The 22,960-nt window shown below is 38.0% G+C and overlaps 1 protein-coding gene and 1 pseudogene across 2 annotated transcripts; one reads left to right on the top strand and one right to left on the bottom strand.

Annotated features, from left to right (window-relative positions):
• Positions 1 to 4,081: 4,081 nt before the first annotated feature.
• On the bottom strand, positions 4,082 to 10,996 carry LOC141509820 (deubiquitinase DESI2-like; annotated as a pseudogene).
• On the top strand, positions 10,869 to 21,222 carry LOC141510023 (T-cell-interacting, activating receptor on myeloid cells protein 1-like). 2 transcript variants are annotated; one of them, XM_074219983.1, is made up of 10 exons: positions 10,869 to 11,028; positions 11,284 to 11,319; positions 17,831 to 18,130; positions 18,549 to 18,836; positions 19,056 to 19,097; positions 19,284 to 19,379; positions 19,534 to 19,561; positions 19,704 to 19,780; positions 19,887 to 19,924; positions 20,091 to 21,222. In XM_074219983.1, exons 1-10 carry the CDS (start codon positions 10,995 to 10,997, stop codon positions 20,241 to 20,243), a joined length of 1,092 nt encoding a protein of 363 aa, XP_074076084.1. In that variant the 5' UTR covers positions 10,869 to 10,994; the 3' UTR covers positions 20,244 to 21,222. The 2 variants fall into 2 exon arrangements, with proteins under 2 accessions (XP_074076084.1, XP_074076085.1); XM_074219984.1 differs by lacking the exon at positions 10,869 to 11,028 and adding an exon at positions 11,037 to 11,153.
• The last annotated feature ends 1,738 nt before the right edge of the window (positions 21,223 to 22,960 follow it).

The raw sequence follows: 22,960 nt of genomic DNA, 5'->3' as shown, positions 1-22,960 counted from the left end.
GATTTGTCTTTGATCACTTCACTGCTGAGAAGAGTTAAGGCTATCATAGTTGGTCATTATACTATTTTGCTATCATTACGTCCAATGTTCTGTTGGATCTGCTCACTTCATTCAAAACCATTTTATGCAAATCTTCCCAGGGTTTTCTGAAGTCCTGCTGCTCATGATTTCTTGCATAATAATAATTAATCACATTCATATATAAATTTGTCAGTTATTTCCTAGTTTACGAACATTCCTTCAATTTCTCTTTCTTTGCCCCCCCCAAAAAGAGCTGCTATAAATATTTTTGTACATTGATTTTTTTTCCCTTTTTATGTTCTCTTTGATTATTAGTGGGTTTGCTAAATCAAATAACATGCACAGTGTGATTGTCGTTTGAGGATAGTTTCAAATTGCTCTCCAGAATGGTCGGATCAGTTCAAAACTCTACCAATAAATAATACATTCATTTTTCCCACATGCCCGCCAACACTGATCAACTTCCTCTTTTGTCATATTGGCCAAGATAGATGTGAGGTGGTGCTTGAATTGTTTTAATTTGCATTTCTCTTTGCATAATCTCTAATCATGGTTTAGAGCATTTCTTCATATGACTATAGAGATGTTTCATTTCTTGATCTGAAAATTGCCTGTTCATACCCTTTGACCATTCATCAATTGAGTAATAACTTATATTCTAATAGCCTTGATTCAGTTCTCTCTATACATGAGTTCTTTATTTTTTAAAAAATGCTCCCTGTAAACACTGTTTCCAGACTTTTCTTGGTGATAACAGGTATCCTTGCTTCACTTCTGATCTTATCAGGAATGCTTCTAGCTTATCCCCATTGCATAGAACTCTTGTTCATGAATTTAGATAGATACTGCATATCATTTTAAGGAAAATTCCATTTATTTCTATTGGACCTAGCATTTTTAGTTAAAATGAGTGCTATACTGTGTCAAAACCTTTTCCACCATCTTTCAAAATAATTATGATTTTTTTCTTGTTTTGTTATTTTCTTGGTCAATTATGCTGATTGTTTTTCTACTATGGAACCAATATTTCATTCTTGGTATGAATCTTATCTTTTTTTTTAAGATTTTGCAAGGCAAATGGGGTTAAGTGACTTGCCCAAGGCCACACAGCTAGGTAATTATTAAGTGTCTGAGACCTGATTTGAACTCAGGTACTCCTGACTCCAGGGCCGGTGCTTTATCCACTACGCCACCTAGCCGACCCCTGGTATAAATCTTATACCAAGATCATAGTGTATAATCATAGTGTATAATTCTAATGAAAACTTGTTTCAATCTTTGTTAATATGTCCTTTAAAATTTTTGAATCAATATTCATCAGGGAAATTGTCTCTAATTTTCTTTCTCTGTTTTGACTCTATTTGATTTAGTCATTATAAAAGGAATTAGGAAGAACTTCACCTATTTCTTTTCAAATTGTTTATATAAGATTAAATGTTCTTTAAATGGTTGCTAGCATTCATCTGCAAATCCTTCTAACCTGGAGATTTTTTTCTTGGGAATCTCATTGATGACTTGTTCAATACCTTTTTCTGAAATGGGGTTACTTAAGTATTTTATTTCCTCTTCTGTTTATCTGGGCCAGTATGGTTTTTTCCAATTATTTATTCATTTTACTTACAGTACTGGCATACTGTTGGGCAAAATCACTTTGAATAGCTTCTTTAATTATTTCTTTATCAATGGTGGTGAATTCATCCTTTTCATTTTTTGATATTATTAATTTCATTTTCTTGCATTTCTAAAGAATCAAATCAGGTAATGGTTTATCTATTGTTTGTTTTTTTTTCATAAAACCAACTCTTAGTTTTATTTTTTAGTTCAATAGATTTTTTTACTTTGTTTCATTAATCTGTCCTTTGATTTTCACAATTTCTTTTTTTTTAAAGCATACTGTACATTTTTATTGTGGATTAGAGTCTGATAAGTACTGATGAATTGCTTTGGTCATTTACCAGGAAACTGTCTAATAACTACTCCTTTAGAGTTGTCAGCAGCTCGAATTAAACTATGAATATCTAAATGGATTTTAAAAAATGCATAATTCCAAAAAAACCCCTACTTCTAAATGATGCAGGTTTTGTTATGAGAATTTTTCTCCTTTTATAAATAATAACAACAGTGTGGCTATTAGTGTCTTATTTTAAGTCATTTTCAGACTCTGAAAAATTTCCTGGAAAGTTATCTGTCCCTCTTTTTATTACATTTGTGAAGAACCCTTTATAGACTAAGGGCCTCTCCCATTCCAGAAGTGAGAGTAATTTTTTTAACAAGGGTTTTCTTTCCGGGAAATTGAACAGGTCAAAGGACAAATTAAGTTATGTGCTTTGCTTTGCCCTAAGACTTATCCTTAAAACCAATGAGTGATCTCTCCCCGTGACAAAGTTCTGTGACAAGTAACAAAAACAATCAAAATCAGAATATGGAAAAGTGAAAATTGCAGTTTACTTAACGCTCCACATATTTAACACAGGGCAGCAGCTTAAATAAAGGTTAAACCACTTAAAAACCCAACAATATTTATGAAGTTTAAGTCACTGCCTTGAACTGTTATAAATTTCATCCAATTTTATTGCAGGAATTCATTGTTAAGGCAGAAAAAAATTAATATGACATGTAAAGAATGATTTTTACAGAGGAGGGCCAAACTAGGACTTCAGATTCCTGGGCACAGGCACCTTCAGGAGAGTACATATTTCTGTGACACCATGTGCTTTTTATCTCTTGTTGCAATTTGGTTCTTAAGTGGATGGATTTACACAGACATTTTAGAGATTACAAAAAGACCAAAAAAATGAGTATTGAATGTCGCTGAAAAAAATAAATGTAGCCAATGGAAATACATTAATAAGCTGTCAACAAAAAATGTCTATGAGAGTATGATGGCCATTTACTTGTGAGATGAAATGGTTGTGCACATAATTCACGCATAAATGATCAAAGGCCGCACATGGCTGTGAGAGGGGCTGGACCGAGTGATCCGTGTTTAGGTTGCCCCATGTCACAGCCTGTCTTTCTGATATGGTAGAGATATCCTGAAAATAGCTGAAGTGCAACAGATACTTTACTACTCTGGACCATGTAAACCCAAAGAATTAACAGCCTCAATAGTTGTAGGAATCTGGATGGCAAAGTAAAACTGCTGACATTGAGGACATCCCTCAAGGCATTCCCCAATCTTTTGCTTAAGCACTCTCTGAAGTGGACAGGATTTCAAATGAGTAGGTTTAAGGAAAAACAAACACTTTTGCAGTTTAAGAAGTGACTGCATTAAAATAAAATAGAGCTTTCATCACACGTGTGCAGTTACTGGCAAAATAATCAACCCTTAAGAAATTCTTAAGCCATGAATGTGGGACCAGGCCCCAAGCATGCCCAGCTCTTTCCTGGTGCACAGGGCAGAAGTGCCCCCTTGGGAGGGGGCAGGGGCCATAGAGAGCCGTAAGCACTTCCCAGGAATTGTTCTTCCCACCCTGGCCCCTGCCCCCTCCCACACCAGTCATGGCTTACTGACGGACACTCTCCTCTCAAGCCCAGCTCGCATGGGTTCCTTGTTTTCTGATGCTTTTTTTTTTAAACCACAATTCTTAAGCAGGTGATGGTGACCATAACTGTAAGAACCTGCTCATGTACTTGGTCTTCTGCTGTTTATGCCACAGCTCTGGCAGCCGTCGGAAGTGTAGAAAACTGACCTGCCTAATTTATGAAGACATTAAGGTTTTCTTCTTTCCTGGAGGCAGGGCTCCATGCAAGGCTCGTAAACATCAATATAAAATACGGTAAACATAACTCAACAGATCTTGTATAAAACAGAAGTAAATCCAAATTTACAAGTGGGTAAAAAAACCCCAGAGGATGGCTTCACGTAGAGTCCTCCCTCTTTGGTCAGGCGATTCTTTGAAATTACAAATAAAATCCTGCGCTGAAAAAACGGGATTTGGGGAAGAGCTATTGCTGCATACAAAAGGAATGTCCCCAAAAGAAGTTTGCCCTCTTCTTGCTGCTCTCTGGTGAAATTCAACTGCCAGACACAGTTCCGAATGGGTTACTTTGGAGAAATTTATAGTTTCGCGTGGCGCCCAGGTCTGGACCCTGCTGAAGCACTTGACATGACGGCTGCCGCGCCTGCATCCTCCGCTTCCTCCAGCTCATCCCGGGGCTCCTGGCTGACACTGGACCGCAGGGCTGCAGGAGTGAGCCACTCCTTGGGAAGGCAGCTCTGGAGGAATGGTGTGCAGGAGCTGGCGCAGGCAAGTCGATTGAGCCAACGAGGAATCTCTTTCCCACAAAGAATCTCTGATGAAGCTGAAGAAGAGTGATCAAATGATAAGCATTGCCTCTGTACTCTTGGCCCAATTCTGCTGCCATCTTTTCTCGATCATTTTCTAGGCAGTCGGTGCTTCCCAAAACAACAGCTTCTTTAAATTTAAATGTTGCTCCTAGTTCAGAAGCATTTCCTGGGGAAATTTCAAATATTCCAGAAAAGGGGTAAGGATGACCGCCATAAGCAAATTCTCTACCACACACTTCTAGTCCTGAATGGGAAGCTCCAGTTCCAATGGATGAGGTGTATTCCTTCATCCAGTACCTGTCCTACACGTTGAGGACCACCAGCTGCTTCGCCCGCACCCTCCTCCCCGCGGCCGCCGCGTCGCACCGCCCCGGCTCTCTCTCCCGCACGAGCCCCGGCGAAGGCGGCTGCTTCCCGCGCCGGCGCCTCGGGGAACCCCCTAATTTTGTATTTAATTAAGGATTTTCACTTAGTTCTTTTCCTAGCTTTTTAGTTGAATTCTCAAGTCTTTGATCTCCTCTTTATTTTATTCATAGAAGCATTTACAGATATGAATTTTTCCATATTAACTCTCTCGGTTATATCCCACATGTTTGGTATATTGTCTCATTATTATCATTGTCTTGGATAAAGTTATGATTTGTATGATTTGTTGTCTCATTTACTCATTTAAAAAATTACTTTCATTTCTATGTAATTTTTAGTCTATCTTTCTGTGGCACTTTATTATACATGATTTTTATTGAATCATGATATGAAATTGAGACATTTAACATATCTGCCTTTCTGCATTTGGTTGTGAGATTCTTATACTCTAATACAGAGTCAATTTTGGTGCAGCTGTCACTGGGACAAAGCTATATTCATTTCTATCCCCTTTTGGTTTTCTCCAGAGGTCTATCATATCGAGGTTTTCCAACATTGTATTTACCACCTTAATTTCCTTCATGTTCATTTTGTGTTTAAAGTTATCTCATTCTGATAGAGGGAGGTTAAGGACGCCATTTTTGCTGTCTGTATCTTCCTAGAATTCATTTGGATTCTCCAACCATTTCACTTGGTGAATGCATGTTTATTTTTGAAATTATTTCATTGTCTGTGGTAACTTTTAAGAAGATGAGGCTTCTTGTTTTGATTTTTGCTTTGTCTGAAATAAGGATTGCTGTGCTTGCTAATTTTACTTCCACTGAAAGATGATATAATCTGCTCCAGCCTTTTACCTTTACCCTGTGTGTATCTCATTGTTTGAAAATATTTCTTTTAAACAGCATTTTCTAAGATTCTGGTTTTTAATCCACTCTGTTAGTGGCTTCAGTTTTATGGAAGAGTTCATTCCATTCACAGTTTACAATTATAATCACTAACTCTCCATTACCCTCAATCCTATCTCCCCTCTATTTGTACTTTTCTTTCTCCTTTCTTTCACGCCTCCTCATCAGTGTTTTGCTTCTGAATACTGCCTCCCTCAATCTGCCTTCCCCCTTTTATCAGCTGTTTTGCCTTTTCTTTTTACTATCTCCTCCTGCTTTTACCTTCCCTTCTGTCCTCCCTTCTATCAGTCACTCCTTCCATTCACTCCCACCCAACTTTCTCCTCTTAATTCCTTGCAGGGTAAGATGAATCTCTAAACCCAATTGTGTGTGTTTGTGTGTCTCTGTATGTGTGCGTGTGTATCTATCTATCTGTCTATCTATCTATCTATCTATCTATCTATCTATCTATAATTTCTTTTTTGAGCCAAATTTGAAGAAAGTAAGTCAAACAATTTTCACTCCTCCCTTCTTTCTCTTAGCTGTAATAGGACTTTTTTTTAGGTTTTTGCAAGGCAAATGGGGTTAAGTGACTTGCCCAAGGTCACACAGCTAGGTAATTATTAAGTGTCTGAGGTCGGATTTGAACTCAGGTACTCCTGACTCCAGGATCAGTGCTCTATCCACTGCGCCACCTAGCTGCCCCTTGTAATAGATTTTTTTTGAGGGGGCAATTGTTACTCTTTTCTTTTTCTTATTAATAAATATTTTATTTATAATTTTGACTGCATAAAAGATGGTTTTTAACCAGTCAGTTTTTGAAAGGTTTTACAGTTTTATCCCTTCCTCCCTTCCCTCCCCCTCCTGATCCTGACAGAAAGCAATCTGATATAGGCTTCACATTTGTAACCATGCCAAACATAGATTGAAATTGAATGTTTTGTGAGAGAAGAATAAGATCCAAATGGAAGAAATAACATGAGACATAACAAAATTGCATAATAGATAATATATAAGACAACTATTAAAAATCGCAGGTAATAAACTCTACAGTTCTTTCTCTGGATATGGATGTATTTTCCAGCATTAGTCTTTTAAAATTATCTTTTTTATTGCTGAAATGAACAAATCCATCAGGGTTAATCATAACCCCATGTTATTGTTAAAGTGAGCAATATTCTTCTAGTTCTGCTCATTTCACACAATATTAAATCAAGCAAGTCTTCCAGGCTTTTCTGAAATCCTGTCCCTTGTGACTTCTTATAGCAAAATAGTGTTCCATCGCACCCGCGCGCACACACACACACACACACACACACACACACACACACAAACATGCACAAAACACAATTTGTTCAGTCATTCACCAATTGATGGACGTCCCCTATATTTCCAATTCATGGAACTGCTATGAATATTTTTGTACATGTGGGATTTTTATTCTTTTTCATGATCTCTTCAGGATACAGTCTCAGCAGTGCCCAGTATTGCTGGATCAAAGGGTGTAGACTCTTTGATTGCCATTCGGGCATAATTCCAAATTGCTCTCAGTTCACAATTCCACTAAAAATGCATTAATGTCTCAGGTTTCCAACATCTCTTCCAACACTAATCATTTTCCTTTCTAGTCAAGTGATATCTCAGAGATGTTTTAATGTGCATTTCTCTTTTCAATAATGATTTAGGATGGAGTTGCGATCAGCAATGGCAATGGTGGAAAAATATGGAAGTAGCTATTATGAAGAATGTGATCCATCTGCGGCAGAGCTGGTGGTATTGGAACACAAACTGAAGCACATTTTAAAAAATTAATGTTTTTTTCTTCTTTCCTTTACTATATTGCTCTTGACGATCTATATTTTTTGGGGGGAGGGGGTATTACTTTTACTCTTAAACAAGAATATTTTAGTAATGTATAAAAACATCATTTGTACAAAAATAAAAAAAATTTAAAAAAAGAAAAAATAATGATTTAGAAAATATTTTCATATGTTTATAGATAACTTTGATTTCTTTCTCCTGGAGTTGCTTTTCCTTATCCTTTGATCATTTTTTTTTCTAAATTTGACTCAGTTTTCTATATGTTTTAGAAATGCATCCTGTCAGATACACTAGTTGTAAAAATTGTTTCACCATTTACTATATTCCCTTTGATATTGGTAACAGTGGTTTTATTTGTGCAAAATCTTTTTTTGTAATTTATTGTAATCAAAATTATCTAGTTTGTTTTTGATACTGTTCTCTATCTCTTCTTTGGTCATAAACTGCACCCCTTTCCATGGATCTGACAGGTAAACTATTCCTTGTTCTCCTAAGGGATATCTAATATTAACTTTCATGTCTAAGTTCTACACCCATTTTGACCTTATCTTGGTATAGGCTGTGAGGAAATGGTGTAGTTATAGCTTCTGCCATACTATCTTCCAATTTTCCCAGCAGTTTTTATCAGAGTGAGTTCTTAATGCAGAAGCTGAAGTCTTTGAGTATATATCAAAGTAGATTACTAACATTTCCTGCTGTCTCTTTTGCACCTAGTCTATTCCATTGATCCACCACTCTATTTCTTAGCCAGTACCAGACTGTTTTAATGACTAATGCTTTATAGTATGATTTTATGTCTGGTATGACATTCTGTGCATTTCCCCCCTGCCCTTAATTCCCTGGATATTATTTTTTTAAGTTTTTGCAAGGCAATGGGGTTAAGTGGCTTGCACAAGGCCACAGAGCTAGGTAATTATTAAGTGCCTGAGGCCAGATCTGAACTCAGGTCCTCCTGATTCCAGGGCCTGTGCTCTATTCACTGTGCCACCCAGCCACCCCATCCCTTGATATTCTTGACCTTTTGTTCCTCCATATGAATTTACTCACTATTTTTCCTAACTCATTAAAGTAAATTTTTGGAAGTTTGATTCATATGACATTAAATAAGTAGTTAGGTAGAATTGTCATATATTTTATATTAGCTCAATCTACCCTTGAACAATTGATATTTGTCGAGTTATTTAGATTTGATTTTACTTGTATGAAAAGTGTTTTATGGTTTTTCATACCTTCTGATTTTGCCTTGGTAGGCAGACTTCCAAGTATTTCATATTATCTGAAGTTATTTTAAATGGAATTTCTCTTTCTTCCTCTTGCTGCTGTATCATGTTACTAGTATAGAGACATGCAGAGGATTTCTGTGGGTTTATTTTATTTCTTGCAACTTTGCCCAAGTTGCTAATTGTTTCTAGTAGTTTTTTAGATGATTTTCTAGGCTTCTCTTGGTGTATACCATCACATCATCTGAAATGAGTTAGAGTTTTGTTTCTTCATTACCGATTCTGATTCCTACAATTTCTTTTTTCTTCTCTTGCTGCTAAAGCAGCAAATCTAAAATAATTTTGAATAGCGGTAATAGCAAGCATCATTGTTTCAAGCCTGATCTTATTGGGAATGCTTCTAACTTATTCTCATTTCATATAATGCTTGATGATGGTTTCAAATAGATACACTGCTTATCATTTTAAGAAGCAAAATGTTATTTTATGCCCTCTAGTGTTTTTAGTAGGAATGGGTGCTGTACTTTGTCAAAAGCTTTTTCAGTGTGATATTGAGATAATCATATGAGTTTTGAGAGGTTTATTATTGATCTTATCAATTATGCTGATATTCTTTTTTCTTTTCTTTTCTTCATTTTTTTTTGCAAGTCCATGAGGTTAAGTGGCTTTCTCAAGGCCACAGAGCTACGTAATTATTAAGTGTCTGAGGTTGGATTTGAACTCAGGTACTCTTGACTCCAGGGCTGTTGTTCAATCCACTGTGCCACCTAGCTGCCCCCAGCCCTGCATTTCTGTAAAAATTCTGCTAGGTCACAATGACAACCCCAGTGGTAACTTGCTATAATCACTTTTCTAATATTTTATTTAAAATTTTTACATCCACATTCATTAGGGAAATTGGTTTATAATTTCCTTTCTCTGTTTTGACTCTTTCTGCTTAACATATCAGCACCATATTGGTGCCAAAGAAGAAATTTGGTAGAATTTGTTCTTCAGCTATTTTTTCCAAATATTTTATACAGAATTAGAATCATTTGTTCCTTGAATATATGATAGAATTCATTTGTAATTCCAGCTGGCCCTGGAGATTTTTTTCCTTAGGGAGTTCATTGATGGCTAGGTGAATTTCTTTCTCTGAGAAGGGGTTATTTAAGTTTTTAATTTCCTCTTCTTTTTTACCTGGGCAATTTATATATTTTTTTTTAAATAATCATCCATTTCACTTAGATTATCAAATTTCTTGGCATATAGTTTGGCAAAATAGTTCTGAATTATTATTATAGCTTCTTCCTCATTGGTGGTGAATTCACCTTTTTTCCTTTTTTTGATACAAGTAATTTGGTTTTCTTTTTTAAAATCAAATCAACCAAAGGTTTGTCTATTTTATTGTTTTTTTCCATGAAATCAACTCAGCTTTATTAATTAGTTCAATAGTTATCTTTTCGATTTCATTAATTTTTCCTTTGATCTTCAGAATTTCTCATTTAATATTTAATTTGGAGATTTATAATTTTTTTCTTTGTCTAACTTTTGTAGTTGCATGGTCAATTCATTGATTTTTCTCTTTTCCTATTTTATTCATGTAAGCATTTAGATATCTCCTGGATCTATTTTCTAGGTCATTTGATTTATATATCCTTTCAATTTTTTTAAAATTTTGTTTAACAGATTATCTTCTGAAGTCATTAGTTCACATAGATTCCAATCTTTTTTTTTAGAGAAGAGTTTTCTTCATTTACTTTTTTTTTTAGGTTTTTGCAAGGCAAATGGGGTTAAGTGGCTTGCCCAAGGCCACACAGCTAGGTAATTATTAAGTGTCTGAGACCAGATTTGAACCCAGGTACTCCTGACTCCAGGGCCGGTGCTTTATCCACTGCGATACCTAGCTGCCCCCTTCATTTACTTTTTGCATCTCTTTTTCTAATTGTGAATTCTTTTTTATAGAAGTTGTTACATTTTTCTTTTATTTCCCAATTGTAATTTTAAAGAAATTATTATCTTTTTAATTTGTCCAATTGTATTTTAAAGAATTTGTCTTCCTTGCTCTAATGGATTCATGAAGCCTTGATACTTCTGGCATCAGTCTCCAGTCATTAGGGCCTCCCCAGGTGTGTGAGGCACTCTAGACTTATACCCGAGGTTCTTTAGCACTATGATTACTCGTATCCTAGACCTTTAAAGGTTTTCTGGGTGAGACCCTGGGCTTTTTTCAAGCTTGATATAAGCGATTCTCAATATCAATTCTCTCACAGCGGAAAAGTGTGGGCCTGGTTGTCAGGGGCAGGGGCAGCAGTTCTGACTACCACATCCTGGCTCCAGTCTCTAGTCCCCTTGCTTCCTCACCTCTGTTCAGTAAAAGTCACCAGCTTTTGATTGGGCTGAGAAGCCAGCATGTCCCCCACATTCATCTCTCTGCTATGTTTTGGTGAGTCCCAAAGCCTGGGGATGCAGTGGATGAGAAGGCATTTTGAGGAGGATTTGATTAGGAAAATATGGAAGAGAAAGGGACACAGGTCTAGCAAGAAGTATCTTTGACAGAGTAAAGACCAGGTATCCTGGATTTCTCCTCTCTCTTCCTGACCAGGGTTGACTGAACACACAAATGGCTAGAGAGTAAAGTGAGGAGGGACAGCTGTGAATTTGAGGAGGAGACATCCATTTTTTTGAAATTGTTTTACAGGACTAAGACTGGGTCAGACAATGGAGGTGGATAATGGTGAGTCTTCTAAAACCTTCTCTTTCCATTCTCCCTTAGTTTAAGTTTGCCATAGAGAACAATTTACAGAGCAGTCAGAAAGATCAGATAAGAGAATGTGTGGAGACTCTCAAAGAGGACTGGGAAACAAAAGCTAAGGATATCAGTGGGCCTGGAGAAATCCAAGAGAAAACCGTCTCCAAGTTGGGACTCTGGGAGTCACAATTGTGTGAGAATTAGGGCTGCTAGCATAGACAAAAGACTTGATGGTCAGAAACTGGTGGAGACCATGGTGAATATGAGGGCAATGGAAAAATCTCTTTTAGAGGAAGGGATGCTGCTGAAAATTGAGTCCTAGAAGGCTGAGAAAGAAATAATAGATTAATTCACCTAATAGATAGATTATCCTAAAAGGCAGTGGTGGAGTTGTTTGTTCTGCTAGGTTTTAGTTCCCTTTTATGCATACTGGACTTAAGATTGCTATAATTAAAGCATTTAGAGTCATATGGATAAGAAAATTAGAATCATAATACCTATGTCAGAAATATTTTTTAAAAATCCAACAAATACAATTTTATTTGGGAGAGGTCATTAGTTACTGGTGGAGAAGGGATCAAGGAAGAATGGAGGAGTCATCACATAAACAGAGATCTGAAGGAAAAGAGGAATTCTCAGAGGCATGGTTGACATGGTAGCATAGTTTAGCTAAGGACAATAGCTAAAGTAAAGGAGTACATGAGGTAAATGGAGTATTGTGTGTGAAAACTGGTATGAACTTTGGTTTGGCCTGATTATAAAGTGTAAAAAAAGGAGTGATGTACAATATGATTAGGCTGAACATAGTTCATGAAAAGTTTCAAAAGGCAAGAAATCACATTTGCCAGAATAATTGAAATGGTACCATTGGAGTCTGTTGAATATGGGAATGATGAACTCAGACCTGCTCTTCACATTAATGATGTGCAGTTGTGTGGAGGGTGGACTAGAGAAGAGAGAGGTTTGAAACAGAGATGACTACAATAATTTCCCTAAGAAGTGATGATTGACTGAGTTCTGGTGGTTGCTATGAGAATGGAGAGAAGAATACAGGTGGAGAAGAACTGGCCATAATGTGGCATCTGATTGAAAATATGTGGTGAGGCTAATCAAGGAGTTAGGTGTAAGAGGACAAGCATCTAAGGGTATCTCTAGCTCTGACTGTTTTCCCCCTTTACCTCTATTTAACATGGTCAGGGACCCTGAAAGGCAGGTTACTGAACTTAGAAGCCAGGTCTATCCCCAAAATTGTCAACATCAGGAGCCCTGTAGGAGACTCTCTTGGGATTTGATGGGGACCTGAATGGGGAGGCTTCATTGTGGGCCAGTGAGGGGTGCCTGGGAATGTTTACCACAGCACCACAGAAAATCACAGGTGAACTCTGGGCAGAGACCGAAAAAGTATTTAAACTTGGAAAGTATTCACCCATGTAACTGCATAGTGATAGTGGTTAGCATTTCTATAGTAATCTAAACTTTAATTCAAAGCTATTTTTTGTTGTATAATACATTTATCTCTTAATTTCACATTGATTATAGTAGAAAAAAAGTTAATATTTTCTACCTTAATTGATTGCAATTATGAGTCCTTTGCAATTCTGTTGGATTATTGTAATAATATTGCTATTAGTACGATGTTCTCCTGCTTCTGATCACTTTACTCTGAATCCGTTCATATGTCATGTTTTCTGAATCCTTTCATATGTCTTGTTTTTGAAATCTTCCCCCTTATAATTTTTATAAAATAATTGTGTTCTATTACAATACATATCACAACTTGTTTATCTATGTCACACTCAGGCATCCACTCAAAATTTAATTATTTGTCACCACAAAAAGAATTCATATATGTATTTTTATATACACACAGGTACTTTACCTTTTTCTTGGATCTTTTAAAGATACAGAGCTTCTAACTGTATTTCTGTGGCAAAGGATAGGAAGTGTTTCACAACCCTTTTTTTTTGAATAGTTCTAATCTGTTTTCTAATTCCACCTTGCCTCTTTCAATGTAATTGGAGTAAACTGATCTTATTTGCCCTTTCCAATGGGTTTGGGGTAGACACTCACCTTACTCACCCAAGATTTTGAGTCTTCTCAGATAGTCTCAATCTTTTTTTATCCCTTCTGCTGAAATGGTTTAACAGGATATACCCACTGGCTATGAATCAGATGGACACCTAGGGTGGAAAGCAGCCCTCCGACCCAGGCTCAGTAAGATGGCAGATGAATTGCAGTTTTAAATTGATAATTATGATCTCATTGCTGTAATGATGTCTTGAAAGTTATTTATGGACCAAAGACTTACTATGTTTCTCAACTCTTCAGTCTTTATGGAGCGATAGTGATCCTGATGAGATAAATTGAACATTTCCATAGTGTTCTCAACCGAACATCATTGATCAATGCTGAAGCCTGTAATAATATGCCTCAGTTTGACATCAGTCCCTCTCTAGCCAAACTTCCACCAGAAGGAAGCTTTACCATTGGGCTGCTCTCATGTGGCAGAGTGCTTGGTTGTTTCTATTCTAGTTAAGATTTAAAAGGCAGGGAGCCCAATGCACTTACAAACACTGATAGAAATTTTCTGGGTTTAATAAACTGCTAGGAGTTCAAAGATGTTTCCATTTTATGTCTCCATAAAGAGAAACCAAACAAATTGTCTTATGAGAATCATAGTGGAATCTCTCTGTGTTATTCATTGCTGGTAAGATTCTTGGCAGAATCTTAAGAGGTTGATTTAAAAGGTTGTTCCTTCATTTGCAAGATGGTCATTTATCTGAGAACCCATGTGGCTTCATAAAGGACTGAATAATAGTTGACTTAGAGCAAAGCAGACAGCTGTGCACAATGTTCATTGATCCAACTGGGACTTTGATACTGTCATTTCTAAGGACCTTGGTAGATTATGACAAAATTTAATTTTTCAGAACATTTTGTGTTGGTTACATGACAGCATGCTAATCTGGGTTTTGGATAATGCAGTATGATCTTTTGCTTTTTAAGTGAGCAAATATGCTTGTTCCTATGGTTTTTAGCATGATGTTTTTTGCGATGTCAGATGCCTTCATAGAGGGCAAAAACATCAACTGCCTTGTTGGTCAATTATTTAACTTGTAAAGGTTACAAGCCAAAACTAAAGGGGAGAGAATTTTGGTTCGTGACATTTTGGTCAGAAATGATTTGCACTCAATGCAGTCCTTGAAGCTTAAATGTAACAGATATTCATTTGAATCTGCTGCTTGGGCTAATTTTGACCTAAAAATCAATAGCAAGAAAGCATAGGTTCTCCACCAGAGAGCATCACCTCATTTGTATCCAAAGCCATCAGTTATAGAAAATGGTGAAATATTGAATATTATGAGTAACTTCACTTATTTGGACAACATCCAGTCCAGAGATGCAAACATAAATAATGAGTTGACACATACATTGCCAGAGTAAGCCCAGTATTCTGGAGTTTCCACATGAAAGTGTGGGAGAGAAGAGTTATTAGATAGCCTATCAAACGGAAAGTTTAATGAGTCATTGTCCTATTCTTATTGATGTATGCCTATGAGACCTGGCCATTCTACTAGGTCATTGTCAAGAAACTGAATTGTTTCCATTGGAATTGTCTTAGCATTGTCCTGCTGATCACTTGGTAAGTCAAGGTGCCAGACACTGAGCTCTCTTATGGAAATAAATTGTTCATCCTTCAAACTCTCTTGGAGAAATCAGAACCCTGATGTGTTTGTCACATTGTTTGAATGCTTAAAGTGCATTTGCCTAAAAAAACTTCACATATGACAGGCACTCAAAAGTAGGTCAGAAGAAGAAATACAAACACATTTTCAAGGTGATTCTGAAGAACATTGGAGATGCCAGAACACAGCTACCTACCATGGCTTGCCCACATCAAAGAACACACCATGCTGAATGAGCCAGGCAGAATTATTGTAGTACAAAATAAACATGAGATTTGCAAATTTAGGGACTTCTCCACTCAAAATGTTTACATGGATTACCTCTGCGCACACACACACACACACACACACACACACACACACACACACACACATATATGGAGCCTTCTGAGTTTGATTTGGTCTGCTCAACCACAGTCAGGATCACTGTACCTGTACTCCAACCTAGTGATGCCAATTGGGTCCTCTTTAAGTATGAAGGACGACAGCCAACCTACCCTGCAGTAACACTGCCCACATTTCCCTTAACTCTCAATCTGCAATGTCTTGGAAATAACACAAGCTCAACCAGGTAAGAGATTAGACTTTTAGTCTCCAGATTAGACCCTGTGATAAGTTTTCTCTCCTGAAAATCCATGTTGTCCTGCTAAGGAAAGACTTACTGATGGTCAGCATGTAGGAACTCTTTACCTCTAGAATATAGAAATCAACCATTATGGTTGAAAAGATCTTTCTCTCATGATCTGAAGAAAGATAAATCAGAAGAGATATCCATCACGATGAAGTCAAGTCTCAGGCATGGAAGTATACTGTTGTTTCATTAAAAAAAGATTGTTTTCAAAAAGTAGTTAATTTTATCATCTCATCTTATAAATTGTTTCTTTTTGTGTATTTTCTATTATACACAGAATATATTAGTATGGATGTATTTGGCTGTCATGTATACATAAATCAATTTTCATCTATGAGCATTTGTACTCAAAACAATTTTACTTAAAGGATATACAATCAGAGAATTCAATCAGTGAGCATTTGTATTGGAGAGCACTGAATTAATGAATGGTGTAGGAATATAAGATTTTGCTACCCTGTCAGAGAGTACTGGGGATCTGGGGGCATCTCTCTGTACTATTTGCTACAGTCTTTTCTTCTAGGACTCCTAGACCCTTCCACTAGTTCTAGCCCAGTTCTGGGATCTGACACAGGGAAGATTCCATTTGCTGAATGTGGTGACCTTGAAGCTCCTTCTGAGTCTGAGGTCCACAGAAAACTGAGCTTCTTTCTCTGTAGCATCTGTGAGCAAATGTGGAGGATAGTGGTAGTTTAGAAAACTTTCATTTCAGGGAAGACTGACCTTGAAAAGGACTTGCCAATACAGTGAATTCTTAAGTCTGTTGGTGATTTTATCTCTTTTTTTAATGTCATTTTATTTTATTTTTTTCAATTACACACAAAGACATGAGTTCCACATGTTTCCTACCTTCCTATCTTCCATCCCTCTTCCCATGATAGAGAGTAATCTGATATAGGGACTCCATGTCCAATCATGTTTAATGTCTTTCCATTTTAATCATGTTGAAAAAAGAATCAGAGCGAAAAGGGAAGAAAAACTATGAGAAAAAAAATTAAAAAAGAAACCACCCTAGGTATAAAAAATGAAAATAGTTTGCTTTGGTCTGCATTCAAACTCCATAACTTTTTCTCTGCATGAGAATGGCATTTTCAATTAGAAGATAATTAGAATTATCATTGATGAATGTACTGCTGAGTCCATTGTGTGACCGTCACACAATTTCTTAATGTATACAATGTTCTCTTGGTTCTGCTCATTTCACTCTTTCACTCACAATCAGTTCATATAAGTCTTTCCAGGTTTTTCTGAAGTCCACTTGTTCATGATTTTATACAGAACAATAGTATTTCAATACATTCAGATACCATAATTTGTACAGCCGTTCCCCAAATGATGGACATCCCCTCAATTTTTAATTCCTTGCCACCATAAAAATAGCTGAAAGGGGTATTGCCTCAGGTTTCCTGTGCTGGTGGTTACAGGTCACTACTTACATGGTACTGTGCTGATGTTTCCCTGAGGCCCATGGGGAACTCTCTGTCTGATGCTGCATAGAGGGGGTTGAATGCAGTGTGGCTCATGCTGTGGCAGGCCATAGGGGTCTGGTAGTTTATCATGTGGTAAACTGGAGTCACAGTGGTAGTTTCTGGCATATGCTGAGACCTGGTGGGGTGATTATGCATTCCTTGGGACTCCACCAAAGCCCTTGGTGCTCTGACCTCTGGAGGATGACTATTTATTTTGACCTCTCCTGAAGCTTGTGATGGTTTTTAGAGATGGAGTTGGCCGGGTTCCCTGATTATGCTACAGCATGTGAGGGATGCTGATGATGTAATTTACCTGATCCACCATGCTGGGGGCTCAGGATCTCTTGGAGGTTTGTTGAAGTGGGGCTTGCTGGGATGCTTCCTGACCTGGACTGTGCTCTTCTGTTCCCCTTATAGATTCTTTTCTTGCAGTTTTCTTCCAATTCCAGAATTTACTTGAAAGTTCTATTTTAGAATTGTGTGGAGGTAAAGAAACTTATGGCTTTCTCTGCCATCTTGGTTCCTAGTAGTCTGGGGTACACTCTTCCATTGTTAAAAGTAGAGGGGATCTGAGTAACCATCTGTTCAGATATCATTTAATGGGTGAGAATTCTGAGGCACAGAAAGGATAAGGGACTTATGGGATACACAGTCAAGTCTGAATGTGAACCCAGATCCTGACTCCTAGGCCAGTGCTTCTTCTCTCCTAGGACTTCTCTCTAAGCCCCACCTCCAAGTCCTTCCAGCTCCTGTGGTGGCCCTTTGGGGAGAAGTGACCCTCTCGTGCATCCTGCCACCAGACTCAGACCTACACCCAGGGACATTCAATCTGTACAAGGACTGGGACCCAAAGCCAGTAGATAGGAAGACTGGAAAACGAACAAAGGCTGATTTCTCCTTTGAATTTGTGAAGACCGAGAAGTCTGGAAACTATACTTGTACTTACCAAAAGACCTCAGGTTCTTACAAGGTTTCAGAACACAGTGAGCCTCTGCAGCTCCTGGTAACAGGTGAGAGTGGTTTAGGCCTGGGCATCACAGATTAGTAGGACCGGACTCATGGAATACAGAAAAGACAATATAGGAGGGGATCCCATGAGGGGCTGGTGTCAGCATCGTGAGGCAGAGATTCTGGGGTCCAGAGAAAGGCAGAGGGGATATGGGGAGGGCCTGCCTCTGTCCACACCATATAATCCTGGCATTTGAGGCAAAGGATGGTTACAAGACCAACCTACCAGGGAGGCCAAAGGAATAGGAAAGTTTCAGCAACTGCTCCTTTCTTGGGGAAGTTGCCCTGGGAAAGGAGCAACAAAGAAGACTTAGGAAGACTTAGTAGTAATGACTAAAGAATTTTTTTCCCAGCATTCCCAGCTTCTCTGTCCCTTAGAGGGAGAACTTGGACCTCTAATGTCTGTGCTTTGTCTTTCAGAAGCTCTTCCCAAGCCCTTCCTCTCAGTCACACCCAGCCAGCTGGTAGTTTCAGGAGTGAATGTGACCCTCCTGTGTAAGGGACCAATCCAAGGTGTGAGATTTGCTCTCCACAAGGAGGGAGAGGAAAGATGTGTGGGGATTAGAGAGTCCATCCAAGGTCAGGCTGAGTTCCACTTAATCCACGTGAACATCAACAACACGGGAAATTACAGTTGCCGCTATGACCTTGGACCAAACAGCTTTGTCTTCACACCTCTCAGTGATCTCCTGGAACTTACAGTGCGAAGTGAGAAACAGAGGAAGGCACCCATGAGTCTTCCCTAACCCCAGGAGTAGGAATTGAGACCTAATATCTTCCATGATTCTGATTCATAGATAGAGAAGAAAAAGCAAAATCTCTCTTATGTCATTCCCAGGGTCATGGGGGCATTGGGAATGCCTGGGACATGAGCATTCTCCTTGCACCTCTCTCTCCCTTCTCAACAGGAAACATTCTGTTTTGCAGGTGAGGAAGATCCATCCTCTCAGCACACTAATAAGACAGAGGGTAAGAAATGACACTTTAAGAGTTGGGGAAGAGGAACAAGTTTTCCAGACCTCCCTAGTCCATGCCCAACACTAACCCCCAAATGATGAGAAAGTGTTGATAGGCAGGAGAAACTGGGCAAGATGGGTGGAGAGGAAAGGGAAGAGATGCTTGTGGACTGATCTTTATCTTCACCTTACATCTCAGTGTACAGATTTATTCTGATAACACTCAATTGCATCTCCATTCTCATCTTCTTCATCTTCCTTCTGAGATTCCTCAGCCAACAATATACCAAGATTGGTGAGTTTGGGGATGGTGGTCTTCTGATTTCAACATCTGTGAAACCAAAGAATTCACGTGATTTAGATAACCATTCCATTCTCTCTCTCTCTCTCTCTCTCTCTCTCTCTCTCTCTCTCTCTCTCTCTCTCTCTCTCTCTCTCTCTCTCATCAGTGACTTCACATGGACAGATCCCAAGAAGGTAAGGAGACTCAGTTAGTTGATCTCTTCTAGTCTCCCTGATCTAGTGTTCTCATGTGAACCTGCACCATCCTCAAAGAAACTGTTGTCTCCTGAGCTTGAAGTTCCCCCTGCCTCCCACCTCCATCCTGTTCTCTCTGCAGATTCCCTGGTTGCCTGTGTCTCTCTCAACATTCCTGTTCTCCCTATAACCCTGGATCCCCCCAAGAGGAGCCTGAATGTAAGTGAATAAGATAGAAGGAAACAAAAGTTATTCTGGAAATATCCTTGGGCGTGCTTATACCATGGTCTCCCCAACTAACCAGAGCATCTCTTCCCTCCATCAGATATACAGACAAACAAAAGGAGACAGAGAGAGATGACTGTGAGTTAATCCTGTCCCTGGGGAATCTTCTCTCATCCTTGGCCCTATCTCCTCACAGATATTCTCATTTTCAGATTGATTCATTTCATATGGAAATTCTTTTCCCATCTCATCTCACTTTTCTAAACTCCCTTACTGATCACTCAACATTTTAATTCCCTTTCAGGTCCCAGATTGTGAAGATCCCCAAGAAATTGCCTATATTGAGTTGAACAAAAGGGTCCTTAGTGAGGCACAGACAGTCATCCCGTCTGAGCCCTTGCTGGAACCCACCATTTATTCTGCTATGGCCAGACATTATAGCACACAGTCTCACTGAAAAGTGAAACTAGTCAAGAACCCAGGAAGAAGAAGTCATCAACAGTAAATTCCATCATCCTATGTGGAACATCTAGTGGGGAGGAACCATCTGATAGCGAGGTGGTTAAGTGAATAAAGCACTAGACCTGGAGTTAGAATGATGCTGTTGTTGAGTCATTTCAGCCATGTCTGATTCTTTGTAAACCAGTTTGGGGGTGATGTTAGCAAAGATATTGGAGTGGCTTGCCATTTTCTTCTCCACCTTCTTTTACAGATTTGAAATGGAGGTAAATAGGGTTAAGAGACTTGCCCATGTCCACACAGTAACTTTGAGAACACATTTGAACTCATAAAGATGAGTCTTTCTTACTCTAGACCCTTCACTCTATGGTTTCTGTCCTCTAGCTGTCCTGGACTCAGAATGACCTGAATTTATCTAAGGCATGTCCCTTAAATTTTTGCTTCAGTTTCCTCAACTGTAAAATTGGAATAATAATAGCAGCTACCTCTCCAAGTTGGGAGACTCTATTGAAATCTAGGTATTTTTTCCAATTTTTTTCAAATCTTAATAGAAATTCCGTATATTACTATTATTAAAAATATTATTTTCTCCTTGGCCTAATTTCATTGATCTATGTTGCAACCTTTAGAACAACATGTCTAATTTCTATTCTCAAAACAATAATTTTATGCTTACAATTTTTAAAATATGACATTGCTTTTAGCATCCACGATATTGTTTTCCCAATAACTTCTCACATTCGATCATTCTCAATGTAAGCTTAATTTTCCTCTTCTCTGGCAGATTTATGGGGATTCATAAGAAAATGATGAAGTTGACTAATGTGAAAATGTATTTAACATGGCTATCTATATGCATAAACTATATCAGATCACTTGCTGTCTTGGAGAGGGAAAGAGAAGGGAAAAAGGGAGAAAAATGTGGAATTCAATCTTACAAAAATGAATGTTGAACACTATGTTTACAGGCAACTGGAAAAAATAAAAGAAAAAAATTGAAAAATATTATTATATTGACACAGAGTCAAATTCAGGGATGAGTGATGGGGTGGGAAGGAAGGCAGTGCCATATGGCCCAGTAGGGTAAATGGAGCTTTTTGGCTTGATAGGCTTTCTAGAATCTCATATACTACTTATCTTTACTTTGACCAAGCTTAGGTTTTCCTAAACTGAAAGAATCTTTACAGTAAACTAGGGAAATGGGGTAACTATACAGTATTGCCATTTTTTCCTATTTCAAAATTCATTTATCATATCTGAGAAACTGCCCTGTTTCCTTAGCTTTTGTCTCCGTCTATTGTTGTTTCTTAATTGTCTCAGTCTCAGACCCTACTTGGGATTCTCTTGGCAAAGATGTCGGAAGAACTTGTCATTTTCTTCTACAGCTTCTGCATAAATTAATTGAATTGGGAGTCATCTACTGGGTCTTGGGTGCATGGAAAGTCAAAAATGACGCCTGGAGAGAATAAAGGACTTTGTATGCCTGCTTTTCATATATCCTTAAAGTGGAAACTTTAAGAAGCAACCATTTTTTTTTCAAGGATAATGAATCACAATGTTTAGGGATCTTCTAGGTTGAGCAAATGTTGCTGAATATGGTAGTAGAGATGTCTTCGATAGTAAGCAGATTGTGCAAGAGTGTGGAAAAAAAGTGAGACAAATCTTTTATTTATTTGTTTTAAAGTAAATAAGGCAATATTATCTTGAAAGCAAAAAATTAAAGAAATAAGAGGAGGGTGGAGGAGAAGACCTAAAACATATAGAGACTATATTATACAACACATTGTCAGGTGAATCAATATGTTTTACAGGACTAAACAGGAGAATGGGAAGATATATTATGGGAGAGGGAAGGTGAACAAAACAAGGGAATATGTTCCCTGAACAAGTCCATGAGTTAACAATAAAGAGAAGATCATTTCTGTCATCTTTCATCAAAACAAAGTGCAATAGAAAAATGGTCAAGGGAAAAAGGGAGGAAATAATTTTGAAAATAAGAGATTTCAGTTTAATAGAGGCAGGAGGTACTTCTGAAAAGTACTCTCTTGGGAGAAGCCTATGTCTATAATAAGATATGACTAATTTACAAAGAGTCTAGTCTAGTTCAGGAGAACATATATTCTTCTGAACGAATGGGCCTTCATTATGTGGGAAATCTGGGACACAAATACATTATTGGTGGTGCTATGAACTCATCCACCCTTTCTGGAGAGCAATCTGGAAATATGCCCAAAGGGCAATAAAAATGTGCACACCATTTAATCCATCAACACCAGTACTGGATCTATACCCTGAAGAGATGATGAAAAATAGTAAAAACATCACTTGTACAAAAGTATTCGTAGCAGCCTTTTGTGGGAGCAAAGAATGAGAAATCTAGTGAATATCCATCAATTGGGGAATGGCTGAACAAATTGTGGTATATGTACATTATGGAACTCTATAGTTCTATTAGAAACCAGGCGGGATGGGATTTCAGAGAAGCCTGGAAAGGCTTGCATGAACTGATGCTGAGTGAGATGAGCAGAACCAGAAGAACATTGTACCTTAATGGCAACATGGGAGTGATGATCAACCTAATGGACTTGCTCAATCCATCAATACAATAGTAAGGCACAACCTGAGCGCACCTACAGTGGAGAATACCACCTATATCCACAGGAAGAATTGTGGTGTTTAAACAAAGACCAACGTCTTTTACCTTCAATTTTTTTA

This window comes from Macrotis lagotis, chromosome 1, assembly GCF_037893015.1.
Source record: "Macrotis lagotis isolate mMagLag1 chromosome 1, bilby.v1.9.chrom.fasta, whole genome shotgun sequence".
Taxonomy (NCBI): domain Eukaryota; kingdom Metazoa; phylum Chordata; class Mammalia; order Peramelemorphia; family Peramelidae; genus Macrotis; species Macrotis lagotis.
This window is presented reverse-complemented; position numbering and strand designations above follow the sequence as displayed.

Excerpts from the sequence above, each read along its gene's own strand:
- LOC141510023 (XM_074219983.1), top strand. The coding sequence starts at position 10,995 with ATGTCCCCCACATTCATCTCTCTGCTATGTTTTG. Across the intron at positions 11,029-11,283 it reads CATCTCTCTGCTATGTTTTG|GACTAAGACTGGGTCAGACA; the intron begins GTGAGTCCCAAA and ends ATTGTTTTACAG. Across the intron at positions 18,837-19,055 it reads CCTGGAACTTACAGTGCGAA|GTGAGGAAGATCCATCCTCT; the intron begins GTGAGAAACAGA and ends TCTGTTTTGCAG.